The sequence below is a fragment of the Cebidichthys violaceus genome, unplaced genomic scaffold, assembly GCF_023349555.1.
Source record: "Cebidichthys violaceus isolate CVI_PGR_0920_01 unplaced genomic scaffold, fCebVio1.0.p SCAF_4, whole genome shotgun sequence".
Lineage (NCBI taxonomy): Eukaryota > Metazoa > Chordata > Actinopteri > Perciformes > Stichaeidae > Cebidichthys > Cebidichthys violaceus.
This window is the reverse complement of record NW_027176594.1, coordinates 7,373,320-7,387,629: the sequence shown is the minus strand read 5'-3', so window position 1 is coordinate 7,387,629 and position 14,310 is coordinate 7,373,320. Positions and strand designations below refer to the sequence as shown.

Sequence of the window (14,310 nt, the reverse complement as noted above, 5' to 3'; positions counted from 1 at the left end):
TGCAGTAGGACATCCTGGTATTTTAGGCCTATTTGACATGAATTGACAATTTATTGAGACATACATAAACATTTCTGGCATACTAAATAGTATGGCAGTATGGATAATGAATGCTCTGATTTATTTACAGGTACAATTGCAGTTTTATTGATGTTTTTATTAATTTAAAACATCTGGTTTGCATAAATTAAGACCCCAAACCTTAAACTACAATAATAAATCAAGTCCCTAAACATTTGCACCTAACACATTTATTGCTTGTCAATCTGTTGATTTAGAAAAAATAAAACGTATGTTCATTTTTAAGGATTGAAAATGACTGACGATTTGTATTGCCTTTCAAATTTTGAAAAAAGTAATTATCAGGTTACAATTATTGTCTAGCCTTTGTTGTGCATTACGTTGTATTCATGTAACTTATGCCACAAAATACACAAGATGGGAAGCCAACGTGTGTGATATTAAATCAATAGATAAGAATAATCATAATTTCATACAAGCTTAATTATTTTTGAAAATGTAGTCGCCATACAGAGATACTACAGTTATCATTCAGTGCCAAGGGTTAGTTCCCAAATTTACGAGGGTTGGCAAATGCGTCGTGACGCTACTCTGACGTCGCGGACGGACGGAAGTGATGCCGCTTGTGTTCCTCAATCAGCTAATCCGTCTTGATGATGCAAACTGTCTCTAAATCTGATCACAGCATGGTGATGCTTGTATGAAACTCACCTTGCGTCATTATACTTATATTTTTCCTGCAGTGCAGAGAGAGATGGATCCGTCCAGGAGGAGCGAGAGCGACTGGCAGGGGCTGGTCAACGAGGTGAGACAGGAAAGACGCAGAGAGGAGCGTGGAAATAAATACTCACTAACCTCCACTCTGTGTTTGTTTGTGCACCACCAAACTATCACATTAGCTGTAAATGTGTGTCTTTTTAAATGTTATCACCCGCAGACAGTTACGGGTTTTTAGATTAAACAGTAAAGAGGATTAAATGTCAGCTGCTTTGGTTTCTCTCAGCCTGTAGATAAGGAAGTAAATGTTTTTTTCCTTTTACCTGCAGAGCCCAGTGCCATAGAAAGATGATGAGATGTAGAGTAAAACTGTATTTAGATGATGCATCATGATGACTTTATAATCACTTTCATGTCCGTCTTTTACAGAGATGCATGATGCAGTGAAAGCAAATATTACTGTGTAATATTACTGTGTATTATGACTAACTTCACTGTTCTATTTTGTCACATATTGTAAAGCATGATACAAAGCTCTGTTCAATAAATTATAATCCCTTTCTCTACCAGAATGATTCTGAAACATCACTTTACCAAGTATGGGACTCAAATGATTAATCAATTAGTCAATCAACAGAAATTAAACAGCCCTGATAATTGATTAATCATTTAATTAATTTATCAAGCAAAAATGCCAAGCGTTATCCTTTTCATTTCGACACAGTTCAAATAATATGTTTCTCCCTAGCAAGTATTATTAAAAATTCTGCTATATAATGCCTTCAACTTTTTTTCTCTCTCTCTGTAGTTCCTCATTTGTAAGCGTAAGTTGGAGAGTAAAAAAGAAGCTCTTCTGATTCTGTCTAAAGAGCTGGACACCTGCCAGCAGGAGAGGGATCAGTACAAACTGATGGCCAACCAGCTACGTGAGCGACACCAAGGACTCAAGAAGAAGTACAGGGAACTCATTGTAAGCTGAACTAGTAACAGTCGTAAAGATGCATCATGAGTGTTTTAATATGCAGAAAATGGAGATTCAAATTATTATTATCTACTATTGAATTTTGGCGATGTTGCATTTAATAACAGATTTTTTTGTTTTTATAACTATTAGGATGGAGATCCCTCTCTGCCTCCTGAGAAAAGGAATCAAGTAAGAAATTCTATCTTGCAGACATTCTTTGTGCATCTCTGTCTAACAAGAATGAATAATGTGGTAATAAAAAGCCATTAGATATGGCTCATCAAGATGGCATTTTGCAGCTTTACACATAAGCTCCAGATTGTTAGAAGTAAGTGGAATTCAGTTATTTGCACACATTGTGCTTGTCTTCATGGAACTTTTAAGGCTCTTAAAAGTTGTATGCTAAAATATTTAAAGAGGAAAAGAATCACAGCATTCAACCCAGCTGTCTCTAGGTGGAGCAACCATGCTTTGTACTTAGTTAGACAGATTGTAATTGATCACTGACTGCTGCCAGTCTTTATAACAACCCTACAATTGTATTTGGACAAGACAAACTCATTTACCAGAGCGACTGGGATGCTCTTCACCACTGCTGCCCTGTGGTTAAAAAATGGGGAAATATTTATGTTAAATTCCTGTTTTGTACAGAGTTAAATGTCAATTGTGAAACATTCGTGTAACTGCTGAATTAAGCCTGTATGATCTAGCTCATGTGACTTCACGTTCATGTCTTCAGGTAAATTTAGCCCAGCTACTGAGAGACTCCAGAGAAAATAGCAGTCAACTTTCTGAGGAGGTGAAGGAGTTGAAACAACGACTGGTGGAAGCTCAAGGTGACAACAAGGTACCATGACATAGTGTGCACTGTACCCAAAGTTTTAGTAAAATCAAATTGGGATGTCACGTCTTTATTTCTTTTTGCATGTTATGAATATATCTCCATAATTTTCCAGTTATGAATTATTTCATCCGATTTAAGTTAGTAGCGATTAAGTTGATTTGAATACAAAGAAATGAGTTCATTAAAATAAATAAAGTAGAAAAATCACATATAATAAAACGGTGGTCTCTCTGTCCCAACAGCTTCTACGAATGACCATCACCAAACAACGGCTGGGAGACGAAGAGGTCGGCGCTCGTCACTTTCCCGCTCATGAACGAGAGGATCTGGTCAAACAGTTAGAAAGAGCTGGAGAGCAGGTGAGAACAGATTAGACTATTCCAGTGACGTTCTGTTGTTGGCTTGTAGTTGACAGTATTGTGATATTTAACAACATTCTGTCAAACAAATGGCAAACCAGAAAGACTTGGAAGTAATTATACCATGCACACACCTACAGTCAGTGGTGGAGGAAGTGCTCACAGTAAAAATACTCCAATACAAGTAAATGTTCTGCGGACAGACCTGGTAAACCCAAGCATGTGGTGAGGCTGAACTGGAAACGTCTGGCTGAGGCCCCTGTCCGCGAGGTCTTCAACTCATCCATATGCCTGGCAGAGGTTGTTGAGGTAGTGAAAAAGCTCCTCAGCGGCAAGGCGCCAGGGGTGGATGAGATTCGCCCTGAAATGTTGAAGGCTCTGGACACTGTCGGGCTGTCTTGGCTGAAGTGACCCATATCGTGGTAGAAGATTTTGGCCATGGAGTGGATGACCTGTTCTGCCCCGTATCATTAGTAGATGAAATCGTAGTTTCTGTACTTACACAGTGTGTTTTGTGTTGCTGTAGAACGAGGTTTTGGAGCACAGTGTGAAGTCGCTCACAGATGAACTTCAGGACGTACGAGCGGAGCGTGACGTGTTTCAGCAAAAGGCCCATCGACTCAATGTGGAAATGAACCACATCTTGGGCAACGATGAGATACGCATGTTGGACGTAGATGCGCTCTGCATGGAGAACAGGTTTGTTAGAGATATTTTCTTGGTGCTTCACTGAAATATTAGAGCATCTTCAGCAATTAGTCCACAGTTACAAGAACAACCTCTGAGTTTTGCACAAGTTTAGCATGCTGTTGAAATCAGTTTATGTTGATGATAGAACTGGTGAGGTTTAATGATTTAATAATGAACTTGTGATCTCTATAATATTTTAGGTATTTGCATGAACGGTTCTGTCAACTTCAAGAAGAAATCAACTTGCTCAAAACCAACCTGGTGAAGTACAAGGTAACTAAATGTTGTTTTATCATTCTTATTTCTTCAATATTTTACTCCTACTCCATATTTTTAATTGTTTCTTAATTCTATGAAATTCTTAATTCTTTGGAAATGTTTTTTCTTCTTTTAAAAGCACAAACCTCTCATGCTCAGTATTGTTTTTCACTGATTTCAGAGTGCCCTGGACTGTAGGAAAACCTCTAGAATCTGTGGGAAACCCAACAGTAGTGCACTGACTGGGGTGCTCTCTGCTAAACAAGGTCAGAAGGATCAAATATTTTGTTTTAAAACATACATACTGAAGTGAGTATGTTCAATGTCACAAAAATGCCATGTAAACATTAACAGGTTAAAGAAAAATATAATTATTTCAAGACAGCACTTTGTGTTAAACTTTGACCATCGATTTGTGTGCAGTGAAGGAACTATTGCTGTCTGAAGAAAACAGCTGCAGTTTGCCGGTGACTCCTCAGTCCATTTCAGACCTCAAGTCACTCGCCACAGCTCTGCTGGAAACCATCCACGAGAAGAACATGGTGATTCAGCACCAACGCCAAATCAACAAGTACTCAATCTCATCCTTTGCTCTCTCTCTGTATACACTCTGAGTTGTATATATCAATAACTTGGATGTCAGACAAAATGTTCAAATATAATTGCTTTTGTGCCTTTTTATTGTCAGGATTCTTGGAAATCGAGTAGCAGAGCTGGAGAAGAAACTAAAAGCGTTAGAAATGTCTGGATTATGGAGCCTTCCAGGTGAACATAATTATCGTAGTATACTGTGTTTCATTGAAGCTTGTATTCTACTTACTGTTTACAATAATTTACTTTCCTTATCCTCTCTTCTGTCCTTTTGCTTCTTGCTCCCTGGAGGTCTGACTTATAATGTGTCTCTGGGAATATATGGAAGTATGTTCTTCTCACTTCCTCTAACTACTTTTTAATCTTTAAACTTCTTCCATTTCTTCTCATATCTGCCCAAATGGCATTTACTTATCTCTATCCAATCCAACAGTTTTAAGTAGTGGCACAGAGATGCTTGAATTTCTACCACTCGTATAAAAGCTTACTTTGAATAATGTCCCGTCATAATAGGAGGAAAAGACACCATCATCCTGAATACTCAGCAGGCTGAGTCGACGGAGTCTCCTGGACAGGAAGGTGAATAGTCAATGTTACTCATACTTCTCAGTCCACGCAATCTATCATTGTGTGTGTTGGTGAGATTTAATTTCTTGAATCTTCTATTCTTACAGGTGATGAACTGTCAGAACAAATAGTCGTCGATCAGCAGAGTTCCACAGGAGTCCCGGTCCAAGAGAGTGGACCGCCAGCTGGGTCAGGTGGTCAAGAGAAGCTTTTTGAGGAGACACTATCACCATTCAGCGGGGAGACGTGCCAGCCGAACCTCTCGTACCAGTCAGCTGAGGAAGAGCCAGTCTGCCCTCAGACAGAAACACCAGACAGTGAAGAGTGTCATGACGGTGGTCAGTCACAGGTCACAACTGATTTAACGAGTCACCGGTCAAAAGAAGAGGAGTGTGCAAGTGATTCCTCCTCCACACAACATCCATCAGACCTGTGCCACATAGAGCAAATTTTAGAGGACTCGGAGCCCACAGGGGGAAGAGAGGAACAGTCGGATGAATGCACTAATGGGGTGGAAATTGTTGAGACAGAGTTTATTCTAACAGAGGCAAACATAAATAGCACAATATACACTGCTGCCGCCGCAAGTTCTGATGAAGAGCAGGAGAATGTCCAGTCAAACCAGGAGACGGAGCTTCCAGATAGGACAGATGTTTTGTGTTAGTCAGGAAATGTGAAGTCTTCCATGAACCGCTCACATGTTGCAGAGCATCGGGAAAAATCAATGCCGTATTGCATTACGATGCGACTTTATTTATTTTTTATGAATAATGAAAACAAAATGGAGAAAGTGTAGCTATTGAGTTGTTATTGATTGACAGATAATGGATGTCGACATCTGATATTTACAGCAAATCCAAGTAATATCAAAACCAATTATTGTTTTTTTACTCAAAGTAGTAAGAATGACTCATGACAAACCTAAAACCAAATATGAGCATCAACTGTCAGGAGCTATGTAATATGTGCCCAAAGAATGTCCAAACCCAAACATAACTCCCACATGTGATTGCTGAACAGAAATGTGCTGCTATAACACTCTAATGGAATAGTTTTTCCACAAAAATGTTCCGCAGATATTTGCTCCCACTCAGCCAGAAGAGCATTAGTGAAGTTGGGCAACAAAGCTGGATCACAGTCCAGTTAATCCAAATGGGGTTGGACGGGTTTGAGGTCAGAACTTTGTGCACATCAGTCAAGTTCTTCCACACCATTGTGGTGTTGAAACAGGAAAGGGTTGTTCCCAAACTGTTACCACAAATTTTGAAGCTTTACATTGTGTATGTATCAGAGATGGAGGTGGGTGAAACTGATTTATGGCGATAAAAGTAGCAAAAGATGGCTGTAGGATACGGCTGTAATGCTACAGGGGTGCGATGATTTTGATTTTTCTGCTTTGACTGAGAAATTGAATTTGAACTTAGCCGTGAAGGTGAATGTAATTTGTTTAACATTTCTACTGTTAACTCTGGAGTAAGACAGGTTTCTCACAGAAAGTAACTTACAATTAGGAGGGACAAAGTGTGATTGCTTTTGACTATGAATAGAAAGATGTGGTGTTGTTTAGAAATCAATTCTCCTTTATCTTTCTACCTCTGCCGACACTTCCCCCGCCTCAACGTTCAAGAAACCTACCAAATCTCATTGGTCAGTACGTCAACAAATAGACATCCAGCTGTTGTGAACAATGTTTAATTCAAGCAGCAGCTTTATTTTGTTTTCTTCAAACATATTTACAACAGTTTAATTTCTTATTGTCTTGAATTTGACAATGTGAGACATTTTGCTTCTTTGCTAAACACGTTTTATTTTTATTTTTAATCAACACAATATTATCAAAGCTATAAAATGCTGCATGACAATGTACTAGATATTGATTAAAGATAATTGCATTTTCTTTTTTAACACATGCTTTTATTTATTTTCTTGACAGGCTTCTTCAAAGCAAATATTTGATGACATACAAGGATTTGTCAGGTGACATCTTAATTAAGAACACATTTACAGAATTTAGTCTATAACACAATTAAGCCACAACATCTAGATTACCAGCACTGATGTCTTTGTCCTGTTTTTGTGGTAAAACATTAACTCACGAGATAGAAATTACATAGAGCCATATGTGTTAAATGTTTGCAGAATTGTGTACAAAATGGATTTATTTCTGAAAAATAAATGGTTTTCAACTACTGGTTTGTTGTTGGAAAACATGTATTAAATATACAGTATAATCCAAAATGATCCCTGAAGGGTAAACTTGAATATTAAGATGTAATGCAGGTTCTTTAACCTAAAGGCTAACAACATGTTTGCAATGACAATGCTAACATACAAATGCATGCGAGTGTTATGTTTATTATGTTCACCGTCTTAGTTTTGCGTGCTAATGTGAGAAAAATGTGCCTTAAAGCGCTCCTAGCGATGATCAGTGTGTTACAATATGATTACTTGTTGAAGGCCAAAACCAAATAGAAACTTAATGAATGTGTTGTACTACAATGATGCCTTGTAATATGTTCACATAAAGTAACAAATGAAGATAACGGGACGTCAGTTAGGGTGCGGCTTACGAGAACATTGACTCCATTCTTGAGATAACAATGCAGCTGTAAAAGGGAGATGCCAACTGGAATCCGGCAGTTGGAGAAGGAGCAAATCGAGGTCACAGCCAATTCTTGAACGAAACGTGTTGCTGACATATGGAAAAAGGTGGACTTTAAGGCAGTACATAGCCTGAGGCTTTCCAAAAAACGGGGGCTCTGTTGTTGACCATTGGACAGCTAACTGGGGAACACCAGTCTGTTGGGTGGAATGCAATAGACCTCTATCTCATGAGATATATTTTTCTGCACTTCATAGTGTGATTCAATTTGTTAAACTGTTTTTTTGCTTTTGATAAAATAAATAACTTTTGATTACAAATTTTAACCATCTAGTCGACTATTTTGTTGACGGACCTCGAGCCAGAGGGGACTCTCTTCTGAGAAAGTCCAGACGCGACACTAACATTGGCTAATAAGCAGTAAACACAAAGTACAGCTGAGTTTGATGGTAATTGAATTTTTGCAAATTTTTGGTCATAAAATAAGTATTTGACAAATTGAGATTTTGACTAGATGATGCGCTAAAGGAAAAGTCAGAGGACCACCCAAGTCGGTGCGATTGGTCCTTATTAGTGTGTGTGTACCAAATGTTGTGCCAATCAGTCCAATTGAAGTTGAGACACTTTATTTGAGATTAATAATAACTGCTTTTCATTGGTATCAGACAATGATTACAATGAATGAATACAGGTCAAATCTGTAAAATTGACCTACAGTATATTCCATTCCTGTTAAACTAATTTCTCCTCAGCCGCCTGTTATACAGCTTATAGTGCGTATTCCAGGGGTCGGGAGGGGAAATCCCAATAATGCAGCAACCAAGCCTTCGGCCTGCGTTTCCATGCAGCAGGCTCCCAGCATCTCCACCTTGCCCTAAGTCGTCCATCTTTTCATGGACCACCACTGCTCTTCCAATCACAGACAGCTCTCTAAACAGCGTTGCCTCAGATTCTATCATTGTATTTATTTTTCCTTCCTGGGTCTCAAAGTTACCGAAGTCTCCAGGGTGCTTGGGGTGATGTACACCATGTGGATTGTAGTGGCCGCCAGTGGAGTCACAGCCCCTGCTCAGGTCTCCGTACTGATGGATGTGCACCGCTCTGGGCTCTGGATCACCCTCTGTGGGGAAGCCATTGAACCGAAGAAGGACATTGAGTTTCCCCAAAGGAAAATCTTGCTTTAACAGCACCTGACCGTACACTTTTGGCAGGCCGTCAGGTAGTGAAGTGCTGGGCCTCATTTTGCAGGTTGCATACAGAGTACCATTGTACTGAGTGACCTCTGGTGGAGCCAAAGTGTCACTGTCAGCTGAGACACACTGTTGACAGCCTGCCAGTAGAACCAGCAGTGCTAATCCCGATGTAAACATGGACCTGAAAGATATCAAAATCATTAGGAGTGCCTCATATTTATACATTCTTAATGAAAACAGCCATCAAGTATATATATATATATATATATATATATATATATATATATATACATATATATATATATATATATATATATATATATATATATATATATATATATATATATATATATATATATATATATATATATATATATATATTTCATTAAGATGTAAGAAGTGTTTTAATATAACAGATGGATGGTGGAGCTCATTTAAGCTACTTTCTAGCTGAGTGGTTTAAGCTATAAAGACAGAGCCTTATCCATAGCTGCACCCTCCCTCTGGAACTCTCTCCCCTAACACATCCAAGACTGCACTGACCTTTCCATATTCAAATCCCAAATCAAAACCTTTTCAAAACTGCTCTTAATATGTGACCAATATTGTGTGTTCTTATGTTTTTAGTGTGTAGTTTTTATATATGATGATTATAATGTAAAGTGTCTTTGTGTACTCTGAAAAGAATGTATTATTATTATTATTATTAAAGATTCTGAAGATCTTAATATTAACTGCAGCACCCCATTTAGTCGACTAGTCAACTTGTTGGTCGTTTTGGTCTCGGTTGATTTCTTTTGTCCATCAGACTTTTTTAATGCTTTTTCATAATGAAGGACTTTTTTTCTAAAATTAAAAGTGGTGCTCTTGTGTGATTTTTGCGGAGATAATCAGTTTTACAGATCCGTTGATCAAGAGTCAACAAAATCGAGTGTTAATCGACTAAGAATTTCGCCCTACAATGTAGTGTGACGCAGAAAAAAAAGCAATTATTCAATTAAAGTACAGAAGTATCTGAAATGTGCACGATAGTACACTAAAATTAAGCTCTAATGCCCTCAGTTACTTTTTTTCACTGCAAATGTTAAAAAAAGTAGGCCGGACAAAATTCCCTCAATAAGCCTAAAAGCATAGCACCACAAATGATGAGCTCCTCAAAAAATACACAATAACTACGGTTTTACTTATCAACTCTAATTGTAAGAGTAGTATACCTTGTTTGCACAATTGCATGTCTGTATTCAACATCTGCACAAAATATAATATTGACTGTAGCCTACAGTAGATTAGCTCTGAAAAGTAAAGCTAAAACACTTGTACACTGTGTTCCAAACAAACATATGTCGCACTATTTTACTCTGCAGATGAAGTTAATTAAACGATCCAAACGCAGATACCTCGGGCTATATGAGGCTATATGAGGAAAGTACACTTACCCGATTAGATGCATGGTGAGCATAAACAAACCGCTGCAATAATTACAGCTTTATAGCCGTCACTGTTGATAAGCCGTTTACTGTTGGTCGTCTGACAAGAGAAGATGCAACATTTCATGAAAGTCTTGCATAACCGTGTCAATAGGCGTTGTTTGCTGAGGGTGGAGCGAAGGTGCTTCAGATGTTTTTCGTTATTTAAAACGCATGCATGTGTTGACTTTACATTGTTTTCTCCAGACCTGCAGCTGCGCATGTTTTCTTCAGGCCCGTTTAAGGAAACCTCAAATATGTAGACATGCAGTAATCATGCAGTAAAGCAGTGATTCTTAACCATGGGGCCGCGGCCCGCGATTGGGCCGCGAGCGCCACCTAGAGGGTCGCAGAAAACTTTCAGTTTTGCGTCTGTGGGCATATTGAAGACACCAGAGATATTACTGTTATACATGAGACGCTCAGTTACAATATAGCTTTCCACCACTTGGTGGCGGTAATGCGTCAGTCAGTTGTTTAACAAGCTTCAATAAGCAGAAGAAGACACTCAGCTAGCCGCTAGCCTGTAGCGAAAGTTATGGAGAAGTATTTAAAATAGTGCTGGGCAAGTTAACGTGTTATTATCGCATTAATTAAGTTACGCCGGCATTTATTTTATCGCGCATTAACGCAGTTTTTTATTATTATTAAGCGGACAACGGTGCGGTGAACAACTGTTCGTGTGTGTGTGTGTGTGTGTGTGTGTGTGTGTGTGTGTGTGTGTTTGTGTAGCGACTCTTCCTGCCGCCTCCCCCCCGGGTGACACGTCTCGTTACAGGATCAAAGTGACAATATCAAAATACATATTGTTGTGCTTTTAAATAAACATATAAGCACGTGAGAACAAACTGCTATTAACTCTTTATTAGCATAACTTCACATGCACGTTACTGCCACGGTACAGACTCCCTTCACGTTCCATGCTTCACCTACCTTCCCCTTGGTCTTAAGTCCCTCTAAGTACAGCTTCTTATCACCCTCTATGTACCAACGTCCATTTATAACAAATACCACATATAGTACAAGGTACTCAGCGTTGCATATGTGTCTGACCAAAAAAACAAAAAATAAATGATTAATTTAAATTATTTTTAGTTTTGTTTGGAATATGTATGATAAGCATATCATTTAGTTAGTTATCCTACTGAGAATTTAACAAACATAAAAAAAACATGACGTAGATAGGTTTGCAGTTTTCAAGGTGTATATTTCAAATTACATCTATTACACTCATGAAGATAAAGTTGTGAACACCGGCTGAATATCTATTATCAGAATCATTTTAACTGTATTTTAACTGCTACTGTGTAAAGGAATACTGCTGTTAAAAAGAACTTGATTTGTTTAAAGTGTGCAAACCAAATGTTATTGCACTTGTGTTCATATAGCAGTACTTTTAAAATAAAAGTGCACAATACACTACTTTTGAATTCATTACTGAACATTGCGCATAACAATGCGATTAATCGCAGAAAATCATGCGATTAATTGCGATTAAAAATGTTAATCATTGCCCAGCACTAATTTAAAACAAAAAAATGAAGACGAAAGTGGTGCCAAACCCTCCAAAAAGTGTAAATTTACAATCCTGACTTCATTAAGTACGGCTTTGTGAACGGAGGTAACGAGGCAGAGCCGAGAGCCCAGTGTGTGGACTGTTGTGACTGTTGTTATTGTTCATTTGTCACAGATATGAAGAACAACTTCTGGTTCTGCCATTCAAAAATGAAGACTGCTGAAGCATATAATTCGCAGATTATAAGGCTATATTTTCATTTGCACTTTATTTAAATTCTATTTACAGTTTATTTAATTTGAAACTTATTATTTTTAATGTATTTTATTACCACATATTTATCAAATTTCCATTTTTTTCTCAGTTTTTTTGGGAGTCCCTCCTTTTTTTCTGTAGTAAAACCTAATTATTTTTGTGTTAATAAGCCTGACTTGAGCCTTTAAATTCGTTCTTGTATTACCTTGATTTGTTCCATGAATTGTTAGCCTGTTGGGCGTCTTGTTGTTAATATTTGAATGGGCCCCGTGTCACTTTGTACTTGAAAGGTTGGGCCCCAAGGTCAAAAAGGTTAAGAACCCCTGCAGTAAAGGACGCCTGCTCATGGGACAGAAACTCCTCCTCCTTAAGCAACACAAAACATCTGAGATCCTAAAAGTTTGGTGAATTGGTAATGCTGTAATAACCAAACTGTTGTATGGATTCCAAGTAAGAAGGGGAAAAATACGTCAGAGAACCTTTAGGGAACGTAAACATTTTAGTTTAAAAAAAAATTCATGTCAATGGATTTTGCGCGTTTTTAATTAATTCATCAGAAACCATTTGAGGTACATAACACCAGCAGGCAATGGTAATGTCATCTGCACAGTCGCTGTAAAATATATTTGAAGAGAAGAAAACAAACTCAAAACCAAGTTAGCTCCTGGTTATATATCCCACTTTATTCTCTGTGAGGATAAATAATATATTTGAAAATATGCCAATAAGATCACTTTTTGCAGATGATGGGGCTCTGGTGAAAAGAGGGAGAAATGTGGAACATGTAGTTAAGAAAAGACAAGATGGGATTTGTCCAATAATTCCAATAATCTGAAATTATATGGAAGTGATCGAGAGAGAGATGAGCATTTTTTGGGAGTGTAGGCCTATTTGACCCGAGATTAACATGGAGAGAGTCTATTAGTAATGTGGAGGATGAATGTAAAAAAGTGATACATGTTGAGATGTCTTGCAGGAGAGGGATGGGGAGCTGATACTGTATCGTTGAAATATGTAGCTCTAATCAGATCAAGGCTAGACTATGGGATTGTGGTATGTGGATCAGCAGCTAAAGCTGTGCTCGGGCTTTGAGAGTGTGTTTAGGAGGAGTAAGAACATCGCCACTGTGTGCACTTCAAGTTGAAGCAGGAGAAATACCAGTGTGGAAACAGCTGATGGTAAACTACTGGATAAATCTGAGGGGGCATAGAGATAGATCTGACCAAAAGAGTACAGGCCAGCTGGTAAAGGGAGAGAGCACAACAATTAAGTTTTAGCTGGTCAGGAGATGCAGCAACAAGAAAGTGCATGAAAAGGAGTTTTGCTCAACTGTAATTTGGCCTTTTAATTCCTGTGTGGATATTAGAAACTCTGGTGGTAGATTTGAAAAAATAAAAGGTGCAGATCTGGTGAGTGAGTTGATATGAGAAATATATACACAAAGACTGTGCAGGTTTTTACAGATGGATCAAAGGATCCAATAATAGGCCACACAGGTTCTGCAGTAGCAGTTCATATGCCTTAGTATTTACTGTTGAGCTGTATGCCATCCCAATGGCTTTAGAATGGGTAAAACAAACCAAACAAAGTCTTAATCTGTAGTGATTTAGTTTCTGTTCTGTACAGTCTCATGCCAGGTACGATTAGTAATCATCAGGATTCAACCTATGAAATAATGTAAAATAATGCAATAATAAGGAAACACGGTGCTGAGGTTGTGGTAATCTGGGTTCCTGCTCATACAGGCATTCTGGGAAATTAAAGAGCGAACAAATTAGCCAAACAAGCTGTTAAAAAAGGAAATATAGATACACATATCAATCTTTCAAAATCAGAAGGAAAGGGCATTGTACAGAAGGAAAGCAATAAAGAGTGTCAGCAGCACTAGGATCAGGGGACAAGAGGAAGACATTTACATTAAATTCAAAATAGAGTGGGTATTGTGAGAAGTAGAGGAGGAAATAGAAAACAGGAGACAGTCATTAGTAGGTTAAGAATAGGACACAGTTATCTGAAGCATCCAACCTGTTTTTTGTGATCATTGTCTGGTGCCAGAAACTGTAGAGCATGTGCTGGTTAGTTGCAGGAGATGTAAATCACAGAGAAAGGACATGTTGGATGAAATTAAAAGATTGGGTAAAACAGGAGCAGAAGTAAAGATCATACTGGAGTGTAGTGGAAGATGCTTGGTCAGCTTCTTTAATGAGAACAGGACTGATGAGGAAAATAGAATATTCCGGACACCGTAGGAGCTCCAGGAGATGGCG

At 38.2% G+C, this 14,310-nt stretch overlaps 2 protein-coding genes across 3 annotated transcripts; one reads left to right on the top strand and one right to left on the bottom strand.

Moving 5' to 3' along the window:
* The first annotated feature begins 654 nt into the window (after nucleotides 1–654).
* On the top strand, nucleotides 655–6,600 carry LOC137884692 (coiled-coil domain-containing protein 149-like). 2 transcript variants are annotated; one of them, XM_068726608.1, is made up of 13 exons: nucleotides 655–826; nucleotides 1,547–1,708; nucleotides 1,853–1,891; nucleotides 2,442–2,549; nucleotides 2,789–2,905; nucleotides 3,432–3,604; nucleotides 3,796–3,868; nucleotides 4,035–4,119; nucleotides 4,277–4,424; nucleotides 4,542–4,618; nucleotides 4,736–4,771; nucleotides 4,958–5,023; nucleotides 5,119–6,600. In XM_068726608.1, exons 1-13 carry the CDS (start codon nucleotides 722–724, stop codon nucleotides 5,673–5,675), a joined length of 1,746 nt encoding a protein of 581 aa, XP_068582709.1. In that variant the 5' UTR covers nucleotides 655–721; the 3' UTR covers nucleotides 5,676–6,600. The 2 variants fall into 2 exon arrangements, with proteins under 2 accessions (XP_068582709.1, XP_068582710.1); XM_068726609.1 differs by lacking the exon at nucleotides 4,736–4,771.
* A 101-nt stretch (nucleotides 6,601–6,701) lies between these two features.
* LOC137884694 (extracellular superoxide dismutase [Cu-Zn]-like) lies at nucleotides 6,702–10,539 on the bottom strand. The gene is made up of 2 exons (XM_068726611.1): nucleotides 10,243–10,539; nucleotides 6,702–8,987 (listed from the first exon to the last, which is right to left on the bottom strand). The coding sequence occupies exons 1-2, from the start codon at nucleotides 10,263–10,265 to the stop codon at nucleotides 8,351–8,353; spliced, it is 660 nt and encodes a 219-aa protein (XP_068582712.1). The 5' UTR covers nucleotides 10,266–10,539; the 3' UTR covers nucleotides 6,702–8,350.
* Nucleotides 10,540–14,310: the final 3,771 nt, after the last annotated feature.